General features: G+C 48.7%; 2 protein-coding genes across 2 annotated transcripts in view; both read left to right on the top strand.

Annotated features, from left to right (window-relative positions):
- The window catches only part of LOC148504717 (uncharacterized), a 90765-nt gene that overhangs the window by 15460 nt on the left and 49916 nt on the right, over positions 1–25389 (top strand). The gene's annotated exons all lie outside the window — the stretch shown is intronic.
- Positions 8300–10283, top strand: LOC148504719 (uncharacterized). The gene is made up of 2 exons (XM_088448569.1): positions 8300–8313; positions 8963–10283. The coding sequence occupies exons 1-2, from the start codon at positions 8300–8302 to the stop codon at positions 10128–10130; spliced, it is 1182 nt and encodes a 393-aa protein (XP_088304695.1). The 3' UTR covers positions 10131–10283.

The raw sequence follows: 25389 nt of genomic DNA, 5'->3' as shown, positions 1-25389 counted from the left end.
ACTGAGAGCATGTCTGTAATCACTATATCCCTCTAGTGTATTATATCATTACAGTGTGACACATAGACACAGGTAACTCTCATTTGTCATTCCATGTGTGTGATTGCACATCATATACTGAGAGCATGTCTGTAATCACTATATCCCTCTAGTGTATTATATCATTACAGTGTGACACATAGACATAGGTAACTCTCATTTGTCATTCCATGTGTGTGTGATTACACATCATATACTGAGAGCTTGTCTGTAATCAGTATATCCCTCTAGTGTATTATATCATTACAGTGTGACACATAAACAAAGGTAACTCTCATTTGTCATTCCATGTGTGTGTGTGATTGCACATCATATACTGAGAGCATGTCTGTAATCACTCTATCCCTCTAGTATATTATATAATTACAGTATGACACATAGACACAGGTAACTCTTATTTTTCATTCCATGTGTGTGTGATTGCACATCATATACTGAGAGCATGTCCGTAATCACTATATCCCTCTGGTGTATTATATTATTACAGTGTGACACATAGACAAAGGTAACTCTCATTTGTCATTCCATGTGTGTGTGATTGCACATAATATACTGAGAGCATGTCCGTAATCACTATATCCCTCTAGTGTATTATATCATTACAGTGTGACACATAGACACAGGTAACTCTCATTTGTCATTCCATGTGTGTGATTACACATCATATGCTGAGAGCATGTCTGTAATCACTATATCCCTCTAGTGTATTATATCATTACAGTGTGACACAGACAAAGGTAACTCTCATTTGTCATTCCATGTGTGTGTGATTCCACATCATATACTGAGAGCATGTCTGTAATCACTATATCCCTCTAGTGTATTGTATAATTACAGTGTGACACATAGACAAAGGTAACTCTCATTTATCATTCCATGTGTGTGTGATTGCACATCATATACTGAGAGCATATCTGTAATCACTATATCCCCCTAGTGTATTATATAATTACAGTGTGACACATAGACACAGGTAACTCTCATTTATCATTCCATATGTGTATGATTGCACATCATATACTGAGAGCATGTCTGTAATCACTATATTCCTCTAGTGTATTATATAATTACAGTGTGACACATAGACAAAGGTAACTCTCATTTGTCATTCCATATGTGTGTGATTGCACATCATATACTGAGAGCATGTCTGTAATCACTATTTCTACATCAGGGTCCATAGGGTATCCACAGGATACCTTGGGGGTATAGGCGATGGCGGCAGACATCCAGGCACCACAGAGTTTAAAACTTCTCCATCCTCCCAGGATGCACTGGGGTCCCTCTCCTATACCCCGCCCCCGAGCCTCAGGCACCCAGTTTTCTTTGGTGCCTGGCCGAAGTCAGATGCACCGTACAGAGTGGGGGTCTGCAGGCCCCTGAAGTTCTTCAATGCAGCTGTGGCTGCACATCTAATGAGCAGACAACATGGACAGTCTGTACTGACGTCCATGTCGTCGCTCCTACACCCCGCTGGTACCAGAACGCCGGTACTGATCCGGGGATGCTTGTGGGTGACTGGGGTCACAGCTAGCAGTGGCCCCGGTTGCCCAGACTGTGGCCGGATTTACGGGGGTTAAGGTAAGCGGCAAGGTCCCGCGGTGGGTCCCAGCCGAGTAGCACAATCCTTAGTCCCCAGGCAGGGGGCTCCCTGGGGACTGGCTGCAGTGTGGAACCAGGCTACTGATCCCTGCGCTTTCCACTACCCCCTGGGACTGAGGACTGGACAGAAACAGTAAATGTCCAGCGTCCCAGGGGTTAAATGCATGCCAGGGGAACGCGCTTTCCCTGCTAAGCAGCCGGCGCCTCCCCCGCTGCACACGGCCTCTCCACAAGGTGGTTAGGCATCTGCATGCGCTCCGCCCCCGGACCAGCCCTCCCTCTGCTCCTTGGTGGCCATTTTAATACATGTGGCAAACGCTGCTGGAAGCTGTTAACGCGGGCATTGTGGTCTGGGTCCCCCTGCATACCTCTCCTCCGGTGCAAGGTCAGTGTATGCAGCGCTGTTTCCTACCAGGCTGAGGTCTGGTTAGTTGATGAGGCGGAGATACTGCAGGGTTTTCTGCATTGTATGTGACTTTGGGCTAGCGCTGCTGTCTGTCACTTTCACATACTGTCAGCTATTTTCCCTATCCCTTTCTTCTCTGCTAACAAGCCCTTGTGGTGCGGTGTTGCATGGGGGATTTATACCTCACTATACAACTTGTTGTGAAGTGCGGTGGTCACATACAGCTCCGGGTCACACACTCAGTATGTCTGACAGTGAGCACGATTTCCCCATTCCGCCTCAGTGTACTGTATGCAAGGTACCATTGGCAGAGGGTGATGGTAACTCTGATGGATTATGTAAGGCGTGCCTGTGGTTGGCACGGACGATTTCTGTCACTACACCTGTGCAGGAGCTACCATGGGCTTGTTTTGCTGCGGCACTTACTATCCTGGTGGGCCAGTTAACGACAACCCCTGCATGTCCCCAGATGGGGGTCTCACAGCACCCCTATGCAGGGGTTTCCTAAACAGTTAATCGTGCCTCAGAGTTTCCCGTTGTTGCCCCCCTCAGGTCATCCATGAACCTGCGTGGGCTAATTCACTGTCTACCTCAGTACAACAGCTGTCAGAGGTGTTACAGGGCGAGTCATCTGTGCGGGCGCAGAAGCGTCAACTGCAACCTCATCAAGATCAGGATGTTGTAACGACAGATAATGGCTCATACGTGCGGTGCGCACGGCCTTGGTTATTGAGGATGACGCTCCTCCTGTAGCTAAATCAAAATATGCCTTTTTCAAGGATATTAAAAGTGATGCTACGGTGTTTCCCCTATCTGATCAGCTAGTGGATCATTTAGAGGAGGCGTGTAAAACGCCGGGTAAGCGTTACCAGCCCCCTAGATGGTTTGCAGTGGCATACCCTTTTGCAGTTAATTATTTAGCAAAATGGGATAACCTGCCACAAGTGGATTCACACGTCTAGTAAAGAGTGCTACGTTGCCTATGCCCTCTATGTCCTCCTTAAAGGATCCAACGGATCGCAGGGTAGAAATATGTTTGAAAATTATTTATTCCCTTGCAGGAGGTGTGTCCAGATCGGCTTTGGCCGTGTGCTGGGTGGCAAGAGCTATGGAGCACTGGGCTGATACCTTGGAGGCATCCCTGGACCCAGACTCGTCACCTGAACAGTTGGAGTTGGTGGGTAATTTAAGGGACTCAGCTACCTACATTAATGAGGCAGCTTTAGATATGGGCCTCATGGCATCCAAGATCTCCTCGGCAGCAGTGGCGGCTCGTCGTATCCTGTGGCTGCATTCTTGGAAGGCGGATGCTGATTCCAAAAAGGGTTTGGAGGGGTTACCCTTCAATGGAGAAGTGCTGTTTGGCCCTGATCTAGACAAAATTGTGGCTACTTCGGCAGCAGCTAAGTCTGTCTTCCACTACTGTCCCGCAGAACAGACCCAGGGTACAGTCCTTTCCTGGGAGGTCTGCCGCCAAGAAACCTGCAAAGCCCAGGATGCAGGCCTGGAGTACCAGATGTCCCACTCCCAAGTCCGATGACAAACCTTCGGCCTGACAGGACGGGCCTCTCTTTGGGGGACCTCAAAGTGGGAGGCTGACTTCTGAAATTCGCCCAGAGCTGGTGTCTGACCACTTCAGACACATGGGTCAGAGAAGTGGTCTCTCAGGGGTATGCCCTCTCCTTCCGCAGGAGGCCTCCCAGCCGTTTTTTCACCATGGGCCTTCCGTTCAGTCAGGACAAGGCCCGGGAACTCAAGAAGGTAATGCACTCGATGCTCCAGAATGGAGTTATAGTGCTAGTTCCTTGTCTCAGAAGGGATTGGGGTATTACTCCAATCTTTTTCTGGTGCAGAAACCCAATGGGTCCTACCGGCCGATACTCAACCTCAAATCCCTCAACAAATTTCTGAGGGTTCCTCGGTTCAGGATGGAGACCCTGCGTTCCATTATTTTAGCAATGGAACCTGGGGATTTCATGGTGTCGCTGGATATTCAGGATGCTTACCTGCATATCCCTATTGTCCCAGCACACCAGTGCTTCCTCAGATTTGCAGTGGTCAAGGACCACTTCCAGTTTCAGGCTCTGCCCTTCGGTTTGGCTACAGTACCTCGGGTGTTCACCAAGGTTATGGCCATCATGGCAGCCCACCTTCGGTTGCAGGGAGTCCGTCTGTTACCTTATCTGGACGATCTCCTGTTACTGGCAGAGTCCTCAGAGAAACTTCAGCGCCATCTGCAACTAACAGTCTCTGTATTACAGTCTTTCGGCTGCCTGATAAATTGGAAGAAGTCCTCCCTGGTACCATTACAGAGGATGCTCCATCTAGGAGCTCTGTTGGATTCCCAACATCAGAGGATCTTGGTGATGGGAGGAAACATCTCTGCGTTATAAGCAAAGGTCCGTCTTTGCCTGCAGAGTCGCCGGGTGTATATTCACTCGGCAATGAGGTTACTGGGGTCCATGCTATCCATGTTCGACATGGTAGAGTTTGCCCAGTTTTACTCGAGACCTCTGCAGAAGCTGATCCTCTCCAGATGGAATGCGTCGCCCCAAAGGATAAAAGACACAGACTATGGTGCTTTCCCCGGAGGTGCGATTATCTCTGGCCTGGTGGCTACAGACGGCTCACCTGAACAAGGGGCGCCCATTTTGGATTGCGGACTGGGCCCTTCTGACGACGGATGCCAGTCTCCGGGGCTGGGGAGCGGTGATGGGTCCAAGGTGGACATCGGTAGAAGCTGCTCTTCCAATACACATAGTGGAACTGCGGGCAGTATTCAAGGCTCTCCAGCAAGCACGACAGGTCCTGCAGGGAAAACCTGTGCAGGTACAGTCTGACAACGCCACCACGGTGGCATACATAAACTGCCAAGGAGGGACTCGCAGTCAGGCGGCTCTGACAGAGGTGTCCCGCATTCTAGTATGGGCGGAAAAGCATCTCACTGCAATTTCAGCAGTGTTCATACCAGGAGTTCTCCACTGGGAAGCAGATTTTCTCAGCAGTCAAGACGTGCATCCAGGAGATTGGTCTCTTCACCAGGAGGTGTGTCAGCTACTGGTGAACAAGTGGGGCCTTCCAGAGATAGATCTGATGGCCTCACGACACGACAACGAACTGCCGATGTTCGGGTCAGGAACAAGAGACGCAAAGACTTGTCTAGAGGACGCTCTGGCGGTCAAGTGGACTTTCCAGTATGCGTACGTCTTCCCTCCGTTCTCCCTTCTTGCTCGAGTGATACGCAAATTCAAGCAAGAAGGCGGCATGCTACTGCTGATTGATCCAGAGTGGCCCAAGCTTCACTGGTAAACGGATCTTCAGAGTCTCTCACTGGACACTCCGCTGTTGTTGCCTCAACATCAGGACCTGCTGTCTCAGGGTCCTTGCCTTCATCCGGACCTGAGTCGGCTGTCTTTGACGGCGTGGCTATTGAGACTGCCCTCTTGAGGTCCAGAGGTTTCTCCAGCTCGGTGGTCAACACCATGCTGAGAGCTCGGAAGCCTTCATCTGCCAACATCTACCATAGAGTGTGGTGGGCTTTCTTCCAGTGGTGTCGCACTAGAGGTTATGCTCCTCAGGTGTTCAGATTGCCCAGGGTTCTGGCCTTCCTACAGGCGGGTTTAGACCAGGGTCTTCGCCTATCTTCCCTGAAGGTACAGGTGTCTGCACTTTCAGGGTGGTTTCATCGTAGGATTGCTATGCTTCCTGATGTCCGCACCTTCATGCAAAGGGTGCTTCTTATTCAGCCTCCCTTTGTTCCACCTGTGGCACCATGGGATCTGTCTGTGGTCTTGAAGACTCTTCAAGGACTGCCCTTTGAACCGCTGGGCTCAGTGGATTTGAAATGGCTAACCATTAAGAATGTATTCCTTCTGGCTATTGCTTCGGCCAGAAGGGTTTCAGAATTGGGAGCTCTCTCATGTAGACCTCCATTTCTAATTTTTCATAGAAACAGGGTTGTGCTGCGCACTCGTCCTGGGTTTCTTCCAAAGGTGGTATCTAGTTTCCATATCAATGAGGAAATTATTGTACCATAGTTTACTTAACCGGACCTTTCGGTTGGTGAGGCCACCTTGGATGTGGTGCGGGCCTTGAAAATCTATGTGGACCGCACTTCAGTCTATAGGAAGTCAGACTCTTTGTTTGTCCTTTATGGCTTCCATAAAAGAGGTTGGCCTGCCACTAAACAAATATTGGCAGGATGGATTCGACTGGCTATCTGACGCTTTTGCTCACGAGGGTTCCTGTTCTAGGCTCATTCCACTAGGTCTGTGGGTCCTTCATGGGCAGCTCGATGTGGCGCCTCAGCTGTTCAGCTTTGCAAGGCGGCCACGTGGTCATCTGTCCATACTTTTGTACGGTATTATGCTTTTGATACCTACGCCCCTCAAGATGCTTCCTTCGGGCGACGGATTCTCCTCTCAGCACAGGAGCGTCCCCACCCTTGAAGGATACTGCTTTGGGACATCCCCAAGGTATCCTGTGGATACCCTATGGACCCTGATGTAGAAAATATGAGATATGGTAAGAACTTACCTTTGTTATCTCTATTTCTACAAAGTCCATAGGGTTCCACAGGACTCCCGCCCTGTCGCACCTGTACTGCAGATGGACTGTGGTTCTGGTCACCGGTTTTTCCGTCTCCCTCTGGTGAGACTGGGATTCTTGTGTGTTCTCTCTCTCTTTATCCTCCTCCGGCCTATGGCTTGTGATGAAACTGAGTGCCTGAGACCCCAGTGCATCCTGGGAGGATGGAGAAGTTTTCAACTGTGGTGCCTGGATGTCTGCCGCCATCGCCTATACCCAAGGTATCCTGTGGAACCCTATGGACTTCGTAGAAATAGAGATAACAAAGGTAAGTTCTTACCATATCTCATATTATCTACTGGTTATAAATGTATGTTTTATATATTTTAACAATATGTAATTGTACTATACGTTTTCTATGCTAAATGTGAATAAATGTTATTGTTAGATATACCCTATTGAACAGTGTTTAAATACTAATCATCAATACTTTTGCGCTGTTTTTTAAATATATTTATGCTCTACATAATCTCAGGTGACCTCCTGATTTTGTACAGCAGCAAATGTATATGAAGATATTTTATATCCTATAGTTCATTCTAATTGGGTTATAACAATATCTCTGTGCCCTATAAAATTGAGTCACATCTTTCCTGTAGGACACGGAAGTGACAGCAGGTAGCACAGTCCTTTAGTTTCTTTATTCCTATGTAGGAGTTGGGAATCTGGAGGTAAACAAAGTTTGTATGAAATGGGATTGGTGACCCAAGATATACTGACAGGACCGATGTAGCCTGGAACAGACTTCATGAAGGATACTTGGAGATGCAGGTTATTAATGCACAGGCTGCAGATTAGGAATGGCTTTCCTTCTCTTCTGCTAAAATATTGGATGCAGATAAGAAAAGTCATGGCGTAGAAATTTGGCAGCTAGATCTGAAGGAGGAGGGATGGAAGAGAAGGAGGGAACCTGGGCCACATACCATAGACTGTATGGATGGGAATAGAAGAGGATGACTCATGGTAGTGATTGTTGTGAGTTCTGCTGAAGGGTGAGGCTCGGACCAGTTATCCTGAGATGAGAAAATGTACACACTTGTAATGTCTGACACAAAGACCTCCAGAATTTGGCCACAAACTGTACACCCCGATCAGAGACTATTCCAATGATACAGCCAGAGACAGAATATTTAGTTGAGCTGGTGCAGAAGGAAGATCTCAGAGTGGTATGTCATGGGCCATTTTGGAGAATGAATCTACTCAGGAACAGATGCTGGGGTATTTGAGGTTGGTAGCTCGGCCCATGGAAATGTGGGACCAGGGAATGCTTGGAATGGGCAGCAGTAGTAAATGTCCTGCTGTAAACTGCCAGGGACATTTGCATTGAAAACACTGGAAATAGGTGACCACAAAGTGCTTCTTATCATTGTATCACTTTCTCTCACCACTTATATGACTGAGAATTGTCATCTATTTATACTCATTCTTCTTAATCCCAGAACACTCCGATACTCACCTTCCCCTTCACTATTCCTTCATCACTGACCTTGGCACGTTCTCCACATTCATCCCCACTGTGATCAATGATGAGACTCGCTTCCTATAACAATATAATTACACATGATGCTACCTCTATATGTCCCCTCTCGTTTGTCTCTTATTCCTATGTTACTCTATATATCACTCACCTCTTCTATATCTTTGACCATCTTAATTACTGATATAATGGTCAACATTCAGTATCATATTTCATGATTAATTATAACTAATAATAAAGATTTACATATTTTATTATTTTGTTATACCTATGGAGTTATATATTTTTATCATATATATATATATATATATATATGTATGTATGCAGTTGGGAAGCCGGCGGACGTAATCCCGACGGCCGTCTTCCCGACTGCTTTATCCCGGCGAGGGTTAAATGACCGGCGTCTACATCTAGACGCCAGTCATTTTATCCAACGCCGGGAGACCTATCGAAGTGATGCCGGGTGTTGCAGCAGATAGCCGTGGGGGGAGGGTTAGGTTTAGGGCTTCCGGGGGGACTTAGGGTTAGGCACCCCCCCCCAGGAGGTTAGGGTTAGGCTAGGGTTAGGGTTAGGCACCCCTGGGGGGACTTAGGTTTATGCGGCGCGGAAGGGGGGGTTAGGTTTAGGCACTTAGAGGGGGGATTAGGGTTAGGCACTGGGGGGAAGGTTAGGGTTAGGCACCCCTAAGGAGGGTTAGGGGGTGGAGGTTAGGTTAGTAAATACTTACCTAGGGACGATCGGGATTTTCACCCATGTCGGGCAGCTGCTGTCGGGACTTGCGTCCGGCGGTAAGTCATACCGATTCCATATATATTGCGGTTGAATTTGATGTATTTTTTTCTGATCCGAGTGTGGCCAATAACATCGTAGCGTATTATCGATACATCGATGACCTTTTTATAGTCTGGCGAGGTTCGCAACAGTCGTTTGCTGATTTGATTGACTCACACAATAGGCGCATAGATCCTGTTAAATTCACGAATTCTATTGACATGCATTGCGTAAATTTTCTTGACGTTACTATAACTAAAAGTAATGGTCGTCTAGTGCCTTCCCTGTTTGCAAAACCGACTGATAGAAATAACATCCTATTGGCAAGCAGTGCACACCCTGTCCCTTTGAAAAATGCCTTGCCTTACTCTCAATTTTTGCGAGCTTTAAGGATTGCACCTGACAGGGTTGTAGCGTTACAACAGGTGGATATGATGTATGCTAAGTTTCTGCAGAGAGGGTATCAGAAGAGTGTTTTAGAACAGGCTAAAGCTAAAGCTTTGGCTATCCCTGTCGATAAATTATTGACCGATGTAAATTCCACCAAGGACCGCAGCATTGATAGACATCTTTGGATTAATCGATATAATCATCGTAGCACTGATATTAATAAACAAGCAAAATTATTATGGCCTATTATAACGTCCGATAAGGATCTTAATATGCTACATAATAAAAAATTGATGTCTTGTTATCAGAGAGGCAAAAATTTGAGAGATTATCTGGTCAAGAACGATGTTTCATCGATGGGCAAGCCTAGTAATATCAAGTCTTTTTTGGGTACGCCGAAGGTGGGGTGTTTTAGGTGTCCGAATTGTATCATTTGCCGTTCTCTTCAGACTGGGACATTTTTTTGCCACCCGTATTCTGGTATTAAATTTACCATTAGACATCATGTAACGTGTACCACCAAGTTTATTGTCTATGTTATTACATGCCCTTGTTCGAAGATTTATGTAGGCAAGACGGAATGTACTTTGAAAGAAAGGATGGCCCAACACCGTTCTGCTATTAGGGCTGCCCTTGCCGTAGGTACTAGTGATCAACCAGTGGCACGACATTTTGTTATTACAGGACATAATCTTTCAGCACTCCGCTACAAAATTATCGACCACGTCCCCCCTCTTATCAGAGGTGGTGATCGAGGACGAAAGTTGCTACAGTGTGAGTCACAATGGATCATGCGTTTAGACTCCCTTTCCCCTCGTGGGTTAAATGAAACACTGGGTCTTCAGTGTTTCGTTTAAATAGGTCACTATTTGTATCCATTTCAGGTGTATAGGGGCCACTCTTTGTTCCTTTATTTTATCTAGTTCTTATGTGACACGCATTTGTTATTAATTTTTTTTGTGTATCTTTTGATGGTCTGATATTAATAGGAGGGATCTGCTAATTTTTCAATTTTGTGCAGCATATTCTATGACTAGGTTCTTGTAATGATCAGTTGTTACTTACTTTGATGTGCACGCAATTGTGCACCAGTGTAGTTATGCATTTATGGTGATGTTTTGCCCTGCTTGTAAATAAGCACTTCTATATATTTTACATGATTGTTTGTATTGTTTTTATGTGTGTGTATCTTGTTTAGTGTTATTGTAGCCATGGCAACCGTTTGTTGCTGTTGTGCTGTGGTGAGGTCACTTCCAGGTCCGGAGACTTCCGGTTTTCGGCTCCAGGAAGTGAGGTCTCCGCAAGGCATGGCGTCTAACTGCTATTTATATGTGGTAAGTGTCTATTATATGTTTGACTTGTATGCTTGACGAAAGCGCGGAATAAAGCGCTGAAACGTTGCAAAATGATCTTCTGGTTGTGAACACATTTATTATGGAGTGCCGCCTTGCGTTCTATATATATATATATATATATATATATATATATATAGTTACAAGAATCACATAGACTGGGTAAAATCCATCAGTAGCTTTATTGCTCACCACAGTCAGGTTTACAGGACATGGCAGTTTCACAGGCAAGATAATACATAAAGTCTTCCAAACAGCAATGTTTCTTCAGTGGACTCGCAGGTCCTGGAACCCTAACACTAGTCACCCCAGGACCTATAAGCTGGGTGACTATCTCACCATCAGGCTCAGTTGTGCCAGTGTCTCTGCAGTTCTTAAACCAGCTTCCCACAGGTGTCTGTAATCGGCTGCATTTCCAGGCACTGATTGATCAACACCTGAACTGGACATAACACAATCCGAATGCCAACGCTCTGCCAAACCTGGGAGATCTGGATATTCCACATTTACTTCCTGTGGAATTATGCTAACCCTGTCACACTCCTCCCCTCTTAGCTTCAACCACCCTGGTGATGCGAAAACACTTTCAGGTGAGCTATCTGCCTCGCCCACATCTATTTGTGCCATCTGTCCGGGTACACAGCTCTCTACAATTTTCTCCAGTTTGTCATCCTCACCTTCCTCCTCCTCCTCTAGCTTCACCATAGGGTTGTTTGGAGGATCAGGCCCAACAAACCTTCTGGAATGTACATCAGCATTGAGGGGCTGTTTCCCTTGACGATGCTGCACCTCAAACTTAAATGGCTGCAAAGACAAAAACCAGCGGGTTACACGAGCATTCACTACTTTGTTCATGTGCATCAACTGTAAAGGGGCCTGATCTGTAACCAACACAAACTCCAGCCCCAACCAATAATATTTTAATGAGTCTACTGCCCAATTAATTGAGAAGAAAGAGAAAGATACTCTCTTTTTGTGGGGCACTCAAACTACTATATTATAAAACGTAGCTTTTAATATGTGTGCTATTAAAATAATGAAATAATGTGACAAACATCTATACGTGAACACTGAAAAAAAACAAACACAATATGTAATCTGGGCCACAGTGGGTCCAGTTATGAGTGACTGATAAGAGATAGGGAAAAAGTTTTATATATATATCCGATCTCTAAATCCCAATATGGGTCAGACACAAAAATTATGACACTGTGGTCAAAAAGGCGAAAATATGTATATATTGAAGGGGATTTATATAAGGAAATATAAAGGATATCTGCCCTTCAATGTAATAGTCGGTGACTACCTAGCTAACTCCCTGTAAATAGGGGTGGTTCCAAAATTGCTGTCTGTTTTGGAATACATCTACTATACAAGTGATTCTGTCAGTAGTCCCACCAGTGCTTAGGATATCCTCATCCCCTTTTCCCTATACAAAGTTGCCCAATTAATTGCCCAGCACTCTTGCTCCGCAGTTGAGTACTTGCGCTCCCTGGGCAGCAATTTCCAGCTAAGGTAGAGGTTGGGTTTCTCTTCCCCGTCTACCACTTGGGAAAGGTCTGCCCCCAATCCCGTACCTGAGGCATCTGTCTGCAATATAAACTTCTTTTTAAAGTTATGAGCCTGCAAAACAGGTTCTGCACGCAAGGAGCGCCTTAAATCCTGCCATGCAGCTTCTGCTGCTCTAGACCACACTATCTTGTCTGAGGACTGTTTTTTAAGACACTCAGTTAATGGTGCTGCCCTAGTGGCAAAAGGAATGTTCTGAGCTGGGATTTACATTTGGGTTTAGGCCATGTAAGGACCGCCTCCACCTTACTGGGCTGAGGTTTTACCTGCCCTCTGCCTACAATATATCCCAAATATTTTGCCCTCACCATTCCAATGGCACACTACACAGGATTAGCAGTAAACCAATGTGCCTGTAAAGATTGCAACACTGCTTCTACTCTTGGTAGCTGTGACTCCCAGTCGGGGCTAAAGATGACTGTGAGGTCGCAGCAACCTGTTCATAGCCCTCTGTAGGGTTGCCGGAGCCCCATGCAGACCAAACAGCAGCTTTTTATACTGAAACAAACCTGGGGTAGAGAAGGCTGTTTTGGCATTATCAGCTTCAGTTAAAGGAATCTGCCAATACCCTTTTGTCAGATCTAGGGTGGTGAGATACTCATGGTTTCCTAGATTCTCCAACAGCTCATCCACCTGGGGCATCGGATAGGAATCAAACTGTGACACTTTATTTAATTTGCGAAAATCATTGCAGAATCTTAAATCACCTGAAGGTTTAGGCCAGTGATTCCCAACCTCTGTCTTTAAGTTCTGTAACACCTCTCACTCCTGCCCACCTGTCCTCACTTCAGTTAACTCTGCATGTAATAACTGAATTTGGGTCTCCTGCCCTACAGCCAATTCAGCAAACGCTTTCATCAATTCCTCCATATTACACTGCTTTATCCCTTTATGGACAAACTTAGGAGGCTTTATAAATTCTCTTTTGGAAGCCAGTTCCCCAGCAATCTATATCAGCTGGCTTCTCTTAAAACTGCCCAACATTCCCTGGCCTTTCAACCACATACATAGGAATTAAGCAGTTTTTATATTGTGCACAATTTGCTTATACACAGACATATCACTGTGAACAACTGCCATTTTATGGCTTTCCTGCCACACTCACCCACCCAGCTGCTAGTAAAATGTCTCACTCACCAAGCCACTGCGCAGTGGGTAGAGTCCTGCAAAGCATCTCACTGCTGCTGGGGTGGATCCGGTCACTGTATCTGGGCTCTTGCTGCGTAGTAGTATCCAGCAAGGTCCCTGGTTGGGCACCAAATGTGACAGGAATCACATAGACTGGGTAAAATCTATCAATAGCCTTTATTGCTCACCACAGGCAGGTCACACATATATATATATATATATATATATACCCAGATACAAGGAAATACAGAAATATACATTTAAGTCCATTATAGCAATGCTCAACTGATGACAGAGTTGAGCTCCATCGATTCGTTCAAACCACCAGGGTATAGAGGGTTAAATCTTATTACCCCATAGACCTCACTACTACACTAAATGGATGGATAAATGGATTACCCCCTCTAGCTGTCAGTGAGAACATTTCACTCCCAGTGATTATAAGACAGGCGGGATCACTATTATGCTTATGGTAAAAGTGTCGTGGAACACTATGCATAGTACTTCTATTAATAATCTTCTGACAATGATCCCTAGTACATAGGAGTCTGATAGTACGTCCCACATAAAAGAGACCCCAATCACATGTGAGCAGATATACAATAAACTTAGAGTTACAGGGCCTGATGCAGCAAGGATCGCAGTGACTAATACGCACGCAATTGGCTGATGCAGCAAGGATCGCAGTGACTAATACGCACGCAATCGGCTGATGCAGCAAGGATCGCAGTGACTAATACGCACGCAATTGGCTGATGCAGCAAGGATCGCAGTGACTAATACGCATGCAATCGGCTGATGCAGCAAGGATCGCAGTGACTAATACGCACGCAATCGGCTGATTGTTGCGTTCTGTGCATGGGTATGCATCACTGCGTGTGCGCGAACTCACCACTGTGATTACACAGCAAGCAAACTGCGATCGCAGACATCAGGCAGTCCCATCGCAGAGTGAGTGGCAGGAGGTGACTTTTGGGGGTGGTGACGGGAGGGGGTGGTTGGCAAATTGCAGGCGTGCCAGTGGGTTTGATTTTCTGTCCAACCATCCAACTAGTTGATTGGTTGGAATGAAAATCCGGTAAGGTATGAAAGTAAATGACAATCAGCAATTTGCTCCCAAAATGCCGGAAAATGGACAAAAACTGTTGTTTAAACAAATTGTTTAGGTCAAACATTTAACAAACTTGTCTGACGCCATTTTCATCTGTTTTCTGGCATTTAGGAGCAAATCGCTGATCATCAGTTACTCCCATACATTACCAGATTTTCATTCCCACCAATCACCTAGTTGGATGGTTGGACAGAAAATCTTTACGTGTATGCAGCATTAGGCATAAGCAGTTTTTGTCTATCCATTAAATGGACCTCTGTATATGCCAGTTCTAATAAAGTCTCTGGTTAACACCATTGTTTGAAAGTATGGAGCATATCTCTAGCTTGTCTTGAAAACATCTCTATGCCGATATAATTGCGTCGAAGGCGCATAAACTGGCCCTTTAGAATCCATCTTTTGTTAATTTCAAAGCTAGTATTTTTGTTATTATATTCTATGTATATTTTGATTGTGTGAGAGCCTGCTGTGTAACTGTGAGAGAGCCTGCTGTGTGACTGTGTATGAGAGCCTGCTATGTGTGACTGTGAGAGCCTGCTGTGTAACTGTGTGTGAGACTGTGGGAGAGCCTGCTGTGTGACTGTGTATGAGAGCCTGCTATGTGTGACTGTGTTAGAGCCTGCTGTGTAACTGTGTGTGAGACTGTGGGAGAGAGCCTGCTGTGAGCGTGACTATGAGAGAGCCTGCTGTGTGACTGTGTGTGTGACTGTGGGAGAGAGCCTGCTGTGTGTGACTATGAGAGAGCCTGCTGTGAGCGTGACTATGAGAGCCTGCTGTGTGTGACTATGAGAGCCTGCTGTGAGCGTGACTATGAGAGAGCCTGCTGTGTGAATGTGTGTGTGACTGTGGGAGAGAGCCTGCTGTGAGCGTGACTATGAGAGAGCCTGCTGTGTGAATGTGTGTGTGACTGTGGGAGAGAGCCTGCTGTGAGTGTGACTATGAGAGAGCCTGCTGTGTGACTGTGGGAGAGAGCCTGCTGTGAGCGTGACTATGAGAGCCTGCTGTGTGACTGTGTGTGAGAGCCTGCTGTGAGCGTGACTATGAGAGAGCCTGCTGTGTGTGACTGTGTGAGAGCCTGCTGTGTGTGACTATGAGAGCCTGCTGTGAGCATGACTATGAGAGCCTGCTGTGAGCGTGACTATGAGAGCCTGCTGAGTGACTATGAGAGAGCCTGCTGTGTGTGACTATGAGAGCCTGCTGTGAGCGTGACTATGAGAGCCTGCTGTGAGCGTGACTATGAGAGCCTGCTGTGAGCGTGACTATGAGAGCCTGCTGTGAGCGTGACTATGAGAGCCTGCTGTGTGACTGTGTGAGAGCCTGCTGTGTGTGACTATGAGAGCCTGCTGTGAGCATGACTGAGAGCCTGCTGTGAGCGTGACTATGAGAGCCTGCTGTGAGCGTGACTATGAGAGCCTGCTGTGAGCGTGACTATGAGAGCCTGCTGTGTGAGAGCCTGCTGTGAGCGTAACTATGAGAGCCTGCTGTGAGCGTGACTATGAGAGCCTGCTGTGTGACTGTGTGAGAGCCTTCTGTGAGTGTGTGACTGTGGGAGAGAGCCTGCTGTTAGCGTGACTATGAGAGAGCCTGCTGTGTGACTGTGAGAGCCTGCTGTGTGACAGTGTGTGACTGTGTGAGAGCCTTCTGTGAGTGTGTGACTATGAGAGCCTGCTGTGAGCGTGACTATGAGAGAGCCTGCTGTGTGACTGTGTGAGAGCCTGCTGTGAGTGTGTGACTGTGGGAGAGAGCCTGCTGTGAGCGTGACTATGAGAGAGCCTGCTGTGTGACTGTGTGAGAGCCTGCTGTGAGTGTGACTGTGGGAGAGTGCCTGCTGTGAGCGTGACTATGAGAGAGCCTGCTGTGTGACTGTGTGAGAGCCTGCTGTGTATGACTATGGGAGAGCCTGCTGTGTGTGACTATGGGAGAGCCTGCTGTGAGTGTGTGACTGTGGGAGAGAGCCTGCTGTGAGCGTGACTATGAGAGAGCCTGCTGTGTGAATGTGTGTGTGACTGTGGGAGAGAGCCTGCTGTGAGCGTGACTATGAGAGAGCCTGCTGTGAGCGTGACTATGAGAGAGCCTGCTGTGTGACTGTGTGAGAGCCTGCTGTGTGTGACTATGGGAGAGCCTGCTGTGTGTGACTATGGGAGAGCCTGCTGTGTGTGACTATGGGAGAGCCTGCTGTGTGTGACTATGGGAGAGCCTGCTGTGTGTGTGACTGTGGGAGAGCCTGCTGTGTGTGACTATGGGAGAGCCTGCTGTGTGACTGTGTGAGAGCCTGCTGTGTGTGACTATGGGAGAGCCTGCTGTGTTTTGTATTCAGAGTAAGGAAGGGAATTGGGTACAGCGGTTATCCTGAATAGTAGAGTTAATACACTGATTACTCTGTGCAGTTAGTACTTTCTCCTTTGCTAATATATCATTACTACTGGTTAGAGTTAGATTGGTTAACTTCTCAGTCCGTTCCCAGAATGTACTCACCAGCCTCACGGCCTCTATATCTCCCCGTAATTTCTATCTGATGGGGACACTATTAGTTGGAGTCAGTGACACAGTCACCTCTCAGGCAGGAGAGCTGCAGCAGCCATGTTGGGAGGCAGATACACGGCCGCTGGGGTCTTTCTCAGGCCTGCGCCCAGGTGTGAAGTCACATGACCGCTGGGACACGGAAGCTGCTGCAGCCATCAGGAGCAGGTGAGTAGCTGCTGGGCCACCAGGGAGAATATGGCGACTTTCTACAGCTTGACTAATGTCATCATTCTCATGTCAGCATTATACATGTTGCCAGATCACACCATCGATGGCTTGGTTCCAATGTTCGATGGTTTACCCCAACAAGGCTGAGGTTCCAATGTTTCCTCACTATTGACATATTAGTTCTGATGTTGGATCACTGTGACTGTCTCCTGTGGCCCGGCCATCACCCACTTACTCCAGACTCTTCCACCAGACACACAGCTTGGGCAGCGGTCAGGTGTCTATGATGTCACAGTAATACTCAGTATGTCACTACAGAGCAGCTCTGCCTGGCAATGATAGAGGACACTGCTGATTGGCTAAGCCCAGAGTCTGTCAGGGCAGTCACAGGAGGTGGGCAGGTGTTTATGATTCCAGTGACAATTCCCAGCATCCTCCTCCTCAGACCAAAGCTGGGGATGTGCAGAGGGGCAGGTACATTAGTCCATGTATAAGGGGGAACTGTCCTATTATATCTGTATGACTGACATAGAGCAGACACATTACTGACATAGGGAGTCGCTGTGACCCATCAGATAGGCTCATACACAGGTCCTTGTACCCATTACATGATCCCACATATGGGCTGTTATGGATCACATGTGGTGGATTCTCCCATGTTATACTTTTCATTATTGATCACTGCCCTAAACATATATCACAATATATGGGAACCATGGTATTAATATTAAGGTTGGGACACTGGCCATTCAGATACCGGTGGTCAGAATCCCAATGCCTGGAGGTAAGTACCCTAATCCCTCCCCTCACCTTAACCCTAATCCTCCACCTCCCCCTTCCCCCCACATCTCAATACAATAATAATAAATTATAATTTAGTGTATGATTACTAAACACAGCAATGAGGCAGAAATGTCTACATCAAAATCATTTTATTGCAAGATTACAAGAATATAGTTTCCTTCTTTAGTAACACTTGGCGGTAAATTTAGAGTTTTTAGAAGTGAGTTTTAAAAGGATTGTTGCCCATAGCAACCAATCAGATTCTATCTATTATCTTCTAGAAGGTGCTGGTTAAATGTTAAGTAGAACCTCATTGGTTGCTAAGGGCAACATCACTTTTAAAACTCACTTCTAAAAACTCTCACTTTAGTAAATTTACCCCTAGGAATGCTATAACTAGGATGGACTTGACCGCCAGCACCCAGGCAGGGATAATAATACTTGATTTAGGCTCCCCCTCGTGTGAAAGGGATAGGAGTCCGATACATCATCCAGTTCACCCTTGGCTGACGATCTGTGTTAGACAGCAGTGCAGGCTGGGAAGTAACCACAGGGCGTTTATTACGCCATCTTGTGTTTCTTAGAATCGTTGTGGTGCTAAGATTAGCTGCAGGGACCCATTGTCAGCGTATGCAACACACAGTTCCATCTAACATATTACATCGAGCAGCACGCACCAGTATGTGACCAATCCTAGGCACACCTGTATTAGGGCAGATTGTAAAGACAAGGGATAGATATACACTGACAGGTGAGAGAAAAAGCAGTCAGCACTAGCATAAGTCACATACAATGCAGACATATATATAAACATTACATATAATATACTGCACATGGCACTACATTCAACTGCCCAGATTCAGTGTCTGGGAAGGCTACAGCGCTGTATACACTGACCTAAATGGTAAGGTACGCAGGGGGACTGGACCAACTGCAGTCCTAGGAGATCTGCTGCACCACAGTAAAATGGCCGCAGGAGACCTCAGAGGAAGCGTGGCCCACGGAGGAAGCAGCTCAGGGACGCCAGACCTTCCGCTGGAAAGGCGCGCTAAGCTAAGCCACTGGAAAGGGAAGGCTGCCTCCCCTGGCCGGCTATTAACCCCCGGGATGCCGTTGCCGATCGTTAAGTCCCTGGTGGTCTAGTGGACATGCGGGGGGCCCGCCGCCACTGCCAGCACCTCCGGTCTGTCCCCAAATACAATAGACTGCAGAAATGCGCAGATCACCGCAAGTGGTGACCCGTGACCTTACCTGCTCCCCGTTGATCCGGCCACAGTCCAGGGCACCCGCAGAGTCCGGCTAGCACAGACTCTGGGGTCCCCAGATCTGCACTGGCATCGCGGCGCCAGCGGGGTGATGGAGCGGCAGCTTGGACGTCCTATGGACAGCTGCGACTCAGAAGAGTCCAAAAATAAATAAAAAATTTTAAAATAAAATTAAAAGTAGCTTAGGGGCTGCTAATCAGCCCCCCCCCCCGCGATAACTGTGACCCGACTACGGCCGGGCACCTACTCAAACTGAGGTGCCTCTGGCTTGGGGGCAGGATTATAGGGAGTGGACCCAGTGCATCCAGGGAACTGAAAGCTTTAACTGCATGGTGCCCGGATTTGGTTCCCAACCTATACCCCAAGGTCAACCCCGTGGACCCCCTATGGACCCTGAAGAAGAAAATGTGGTAAAACCTGTCCTGTAATAGCGGAGTTTGGGAAACTCTGATCTGATAGAATAAGGAAACTGAAGACATTTACAGGAGGAACCTGTTGGAGCTCTACGTTGGTGACATCCGTGTGGATAACAAGAGATATGGTAAGAACTTACCTTTGTTATCTCTGTTTCTACGAAGTCCATAGGGTCCACAGGGTGACCTTGGGGTATAGCTGGATCCTGGATCCTCGGGCACCACGGAGTTAAAGCTTTTAGCTGCTTCCAGGATGCACTTGGGTCCAACCTCCTCTATACCCCGCCCTCGAGCCACAGTCACCTCAGTTGGTAAGCAGCCAAGGCCGGAGGAGGAGACGAAACAGAGAGAAGGAAGACTGGAACACACAAGAACCATACTCACAGAAATGGGAGACGGAAAACCGGTGACCAGTCACAGAGCCCATATGAAGCCAGGTGCGTCAGGGCGGGTGCCCTGTGGACCCTATGGACTTCGTAGAAACAGAGATAACAAAGGTAAGTTCTTACCATATCTCTTGTTTTCTACAGGGTCCATAGGGGTCCACAGGGTGACCTTGGGGATGTCCCAAAGCAGTCCAACTAAGGGCGGGGACGCTCCTGTGCTGATAGAACCCGGCGCCCAAAGGATGCATCCTGAGAGGCAAAGGTATCAAATGCATAGAACCTCAAAAAAGTCTGAATGGAAGACCAGGTGGCCGCCTTACAAAGCTGAACAGCAGAGGCGCCATGGCTAGCAGCCCAAGAAGGCCCCACAGACCGAGTGGAATGAGCCTTAACAGAGGCTGGAGCAGGTAAACCCTCCTGCATATAAGCCTCAATAATAACAGAACGAAGCCAACGGGCTAGAGTTTGTTTGTTGGCAGGCCAACCCCTCTTGTGAAAACCAAAGAGGATAAACATAGAATCCGACTTCCTCACAGAACTAGTCCAGTCCACATAAACCTGGAGTGCACGGACAACATCTAAGGAAGCCTCCCCAGCCGAAAGATCAGGCGACTGAAAAGCTGGTACAACAATTTCCTGATTAATGTGGAACCTGGAAACCACCTTAGGCAGGAAATCAGGACGAGTGCGAAGCACCGCTCTGTCCTGATGAAAAACCAGAAAGGGGGGACGACAGGAAAGCGCCCCCAAATCCGAAACCCTCCTGGCAGAAGCAATTGCCAATAGGAACACAGTCTTAAAAGTTAGCCACTTGAGCTCCACTGACTCCAAGGGCTCAAAAGGAGGACCCTGTAAGGCCCGAAGAACCACCACCAAATCCCACGGGCCACAGGTGGCACAAAGGGAGGCTGGATTCTCAAAACACCCTGGAAAAAGGTGTGTACGTCCGGCATAGCAGCAATCCACAGAGCAGACACGTGCACCTTCAGTGAGGAAAGACGTAATCCTAATTCCAAACCCGACTGAAGGAAAGCCAGAATACGCGAAGCCCAGAACACCTGGGGATCATATCTTCTGGCCTCCCACCACTGAAAGTAAGTGTGCCACACTCTGTGGTAGATCCTCGCGGAAGCAGGCTTGCGCGCCCTCAGCAAGGTGGTAATAACGGAGCTAGAAAAGCCCCGAGACCTCAGGACGGCTGTCTCAAGAGCCACGCTGTCAAAGATAGTCGACCCAGATCCGGGTGAAGACAGGGCCCCTGAGACAACAGGTCCGGCTGTTGAGGTAGGAGGTACGGAGTGTCGATGGACAGGCTCCGCAGATCGGAGTACTACGGCCTTCTGGGCCACCAGGATCAGTGTGCCTCCGTCCTGCTTGAACTTGCGCAGGACTCGAGGCAGCAGAGATATCGGCGGGAACAAGCCAGGCGAAACAGCCATTTCACCGACAGCGCGTCTATCAGACTTGCGCCTGCGTCCCTTGTCGACCCGTACACGGGCAGCTTGTGATTGTGACGGGACGCCATCAGGTCCAGCTCTGGCAGCCCCCACTTGTCCACGAGTAGTTGGAATACCTCTGGATGAAGCGACCATTCCCCGGGATGCACGTCGTAATGGCTGAGGAAGTCTGCCTCCCAATTGAGGACTCCCGGGATGAAGACTGCCGAGAGAGCTGGAAGATAGCGCTCTGCCCAAGCCAGGACGCGGGACACCTCCGACATCGCAGCTCGACTGCGAGTCCTTCCCTGGTGATTGATGCACGCCACCGTGGTGGCATTGTCTGACTGCACCTGAACGGCCCTTCCGTGAAGAGCGGTGCCGGACGACTGCAGGGCTCTGTACACTGCCCGCAGTTCCAGGATGTTGATGGGAAGAATTGCTTCCTCCGCCGACCAACGACCCTGAAGTGACAAGGAGCCTGTCACCGCCCCCCAACCCCGGAGACTGGCATCTGTCGTGAGCAGAACCCATTCCGGGATCCAAAAGGGGCGCTCCTCGAGGAGATGAGCAGTCTGTAGCCACTAGGCCCGGGACAGACGCACCTCCGAGGACAACACCAGCATCTGAGAGCGGATCCTGTGTGGTAATCCATTCCACAAAGAATCAGCCTCTGCAGGGGCCTGGAATGGAACTGGGCAAACTCCACCATGTCAAATGCCGACACCATGGACCCCAAAACTCTCATTGCTGAGTGCACCGACACTCTGCCACTGCTTAGACAACTGTGAATCCGCAGCTGTAAGGAGGAGACCTTCTCTGGAGTCAGAAAAATCCGTTGCTGACGAGAGTCCAGCAGGGCCCCCAAATGAACCATCCGCTGTGATGGGAAGAGGGAGGACTTCTTCCAGTTGATCAACCACCCATGCGCCTGTAGACAAGCGATCGTCAGGTGGAGATGCTGGATCAGTACCTCCGGGGAGCTTGCCAGCAAGAGGAGGTCGTTTAGATACGGTAGCAACCGTATCCCCTGGCTCCGAAGGTGAGCCGCCATGACCGCCATCACCTTGGTAAATACCCTTGGTGCCGTGGAGAGGCCAAAGGGTAGAGTCCTGAATTGGTAGTGGAGAATAGCAAACCGCAGAAACCGTTGGTGCGATGTTGCTATAGGCACATGGAGGTAGGCGTCCTGGATATCCAGGGAGACCATATAATCCCCCGGTTCCATCGCCAGAATGATGGAACGCAAAGTTTCCATCCTGAATTTGGGAACCCTGAGAAACCTGTTCAGGGACTTCAAATTGATGGGGCGATGAGAGCCATTGGGTTTCTGCACCAGAAACAGCATAGAGTAATACCCCATCCCACGTTGAGATTGTGGTACGGGTATAATGACCCCCGCCGTCAGCAAGGCCTCTATGGCTTCCTGAACCTGCAAGGCCTTGGTTTTGTCCTGAGAAGGGCTAATGCAAAAAAACTGGCGAGGCGGCCTGTGCCGAAACAACAGGGCGTACCCCTGGGAGACCACTTCTCGCACCCAGGCATCCGTGGTGGTATTGTGCCAGCACTGGGCAAATTGAAGAAGTCGGCCTCCCACTCTGGGGTCCCCCAGAGGGAGGCCCGTCCCATCACGCAGAAGGCTTATCTTCTTGCTTGGAAGAAGGGCGCCTAGCACTCCAGGCTTGCTTCTTTAGCTTCGAGGCAGTCTTGGTTGCAGACTGCCAAGGGAAGGAATGACCCTTTGCCTTGCCCTGAACCCGAAAGGAGCGAAAGGCCGAGCTTCGGACCTTAGCGGGTGTCGTAGCAGAAGGGAGGAAGGCTGACTTGGATTTTGCCAGGGTATCTACTATTTTGTCCAGGTCCGGACCAAATAGTAACTCTCCATTAAAAGGTAAGGCCTCCAAGCCTTTCTTTGAATCAACGTCTGCTCTCCAAGACCTCAACCACAAGGATCTGCGAGCAGACACTGCTGCCTCCGAAACCCTAGAGGTCAGCAGGCTAGCATCCAAAGATGCTTCTCCAATGTAGGAAGCGGCATCTCTCATCTGTCCTAACAACGCCCTCTGGACATCCGGAGCTTCATCCGTAAACGTATCCTCCAAGGCGTTGGCCCAACCCTCAATGGCCTTGGCCACCCAGGAGATGGCCATGGACGGCCGGGCTACAGCCCCTGAGAGTAAATAGACTTCCTGTCCATAGGATCCTTCAGCGAGGATATAGACGGCAATGGCAAAGTAGCACTCCTGATGAGGCGTGTTACATGGGAATCTTGGATAGTGTGGGAAAGCGCATCCACCCAGGGTGGAGCTGCCACAGGAGCCTGAAATGGCACCACAGCCTGCTGCGCCACAGGGGTGGACTGTATATACATTGGCAACCCCGCATAGGGACCAACAGGCTGAGACCCGGGGGAGTCTGCAATAATTGTGGGACACCCGGGGAATGGGGGATGGTAGGCTGGGGCAATGCCCTAGTAGGGGCGGCAGTCGGGACCGACAGACGGTCCGCGATGGACACCAGCACCTGGGAAAACATCGCCCATGGTGGCTCCTGCGACATAGGTTTAGACGTACCAGGGATCGCCTGGCACCGTCCGCACAGGCCGTCCTGCGACAAATCCTCCTCCACTCCTGCAGAACAGCGCCTGCAGGAAAACAATACCGGAGCCACGGAGTGCTCAATCTCCTCCTCAGACATGACAGACTATATAATTAAATATACAGTTATGACATAGGAAGAAAACGTGCGCACTCACCAGTATGCTGGACAACAGCCCACAATATGGTACTGTGTAGCACACAACCGTATGTGACGGACCTCACAAACACGTGATCTATATAAGTGAGGTCAGTAGAAACACCCTTCCCCCGCACACCTGTAGGGCTTGTAGGAGAAGGGATAGGTATAGGCTGACAGTAAGTAGAAATTAGCAGACAGGCAGCACTAGCAAAAGTCACATACCATGCAGGAAGATATACTCACTGCACCTTTCCACTACAATCAACCTGCCCAGATTCAGTGTCTGGGAGGGCTATAGTGCTGTGTACACTGTCCTTTTGCAGGGGAGAGGTACACAGGGGGACAGGTCCGCATGCTCCCTAAGAGTATCTGCACTGCCACAGAGAAAATGGCTGCTGGAGACCTCAGAGGAGTGGCCCGAGTAACTGCAGCTCAGCGACGCCAGACTACTAGCTGAAAGGCACGCTGAGCCGCTAGACAGGCAAGGCTTCCTCCCCTGGCTAACATATTAACCCCCGGGTTTCCGGCATCCCGCTTGCCGCGTTATTCACCCTGGTGGTCTAGTGGTCTGGCGGGGTATGCCTCCAATGGAGGGGGAGCCCGCCGCCACTGCTAGCGCCCTCGGTCTGTCCCCTAGACCGGGGGCATGGGACTGCATTTAAGAGGAACCCGTGCACCGCCGCTAATCAGCGGTGCGCGGCTTACCTTGATCTCCCCGGCGTCTCCGGCAGCAGTCCCGGGGGAAAGCAGAGTCCGGCTAGTACAGACTCTGGCTTCCCCCGCCGCGATCCCCAGTTCAGTACTGGCGTCGCGGCACCAGCAGGGAGGAGCGGCAGCATGGGCGTCTGTACAGACAGCCCATCGCTGCCGCTCTGGAGAAAAAAACTATAGTAAAAAAATAAAGTTAACTAAGTTATAAAATAAAAAGCTTTAGGGGGCTGCAACCCCCCCCCCGCAGGGTGACCCGACTCTGGCCGGGCACCAGCTTAAACTGAGGTGCCTGTGGCCCGGGGGCGGGGTATAGAGGAGGATGGACCCAAGTGCATCCTGGGAGCAGCTAAAATCTTTAACTCCGTGGTGCCCGAGGATCCAGCTATACCCCAAGGTCACCCTGTGGACCCTGAAGTAGAAATATTATATTGTATTATATTAGTATATAAAAGCTGATTCAGCAGTGGATGCATTGCCGAAATCTACACAAATCGATTGTTTGCGCAGTGATCACATTGTGATTATGGATGCA

Source organism: Taudactylus pleione, unplaced genomic scaffold, assembly GCF_031769625.1.
Source record: "Taudactylus pleione unplaced genomic scaffold, aTauple2 ptg000459l, whole genome shotgun sequence".
Taxonomy (NCBI): Eukaryota; Metazoa; Chordata; class Amphibia; order Anura; family Myobatrachidae; genus Taudactylus; species Taudactylus pleione.
The sequence above is the reverse complement of the archived record's forward strand: the minus strand, read 5'-3'. Positions and strand labels throughout refer to the sequence as shown.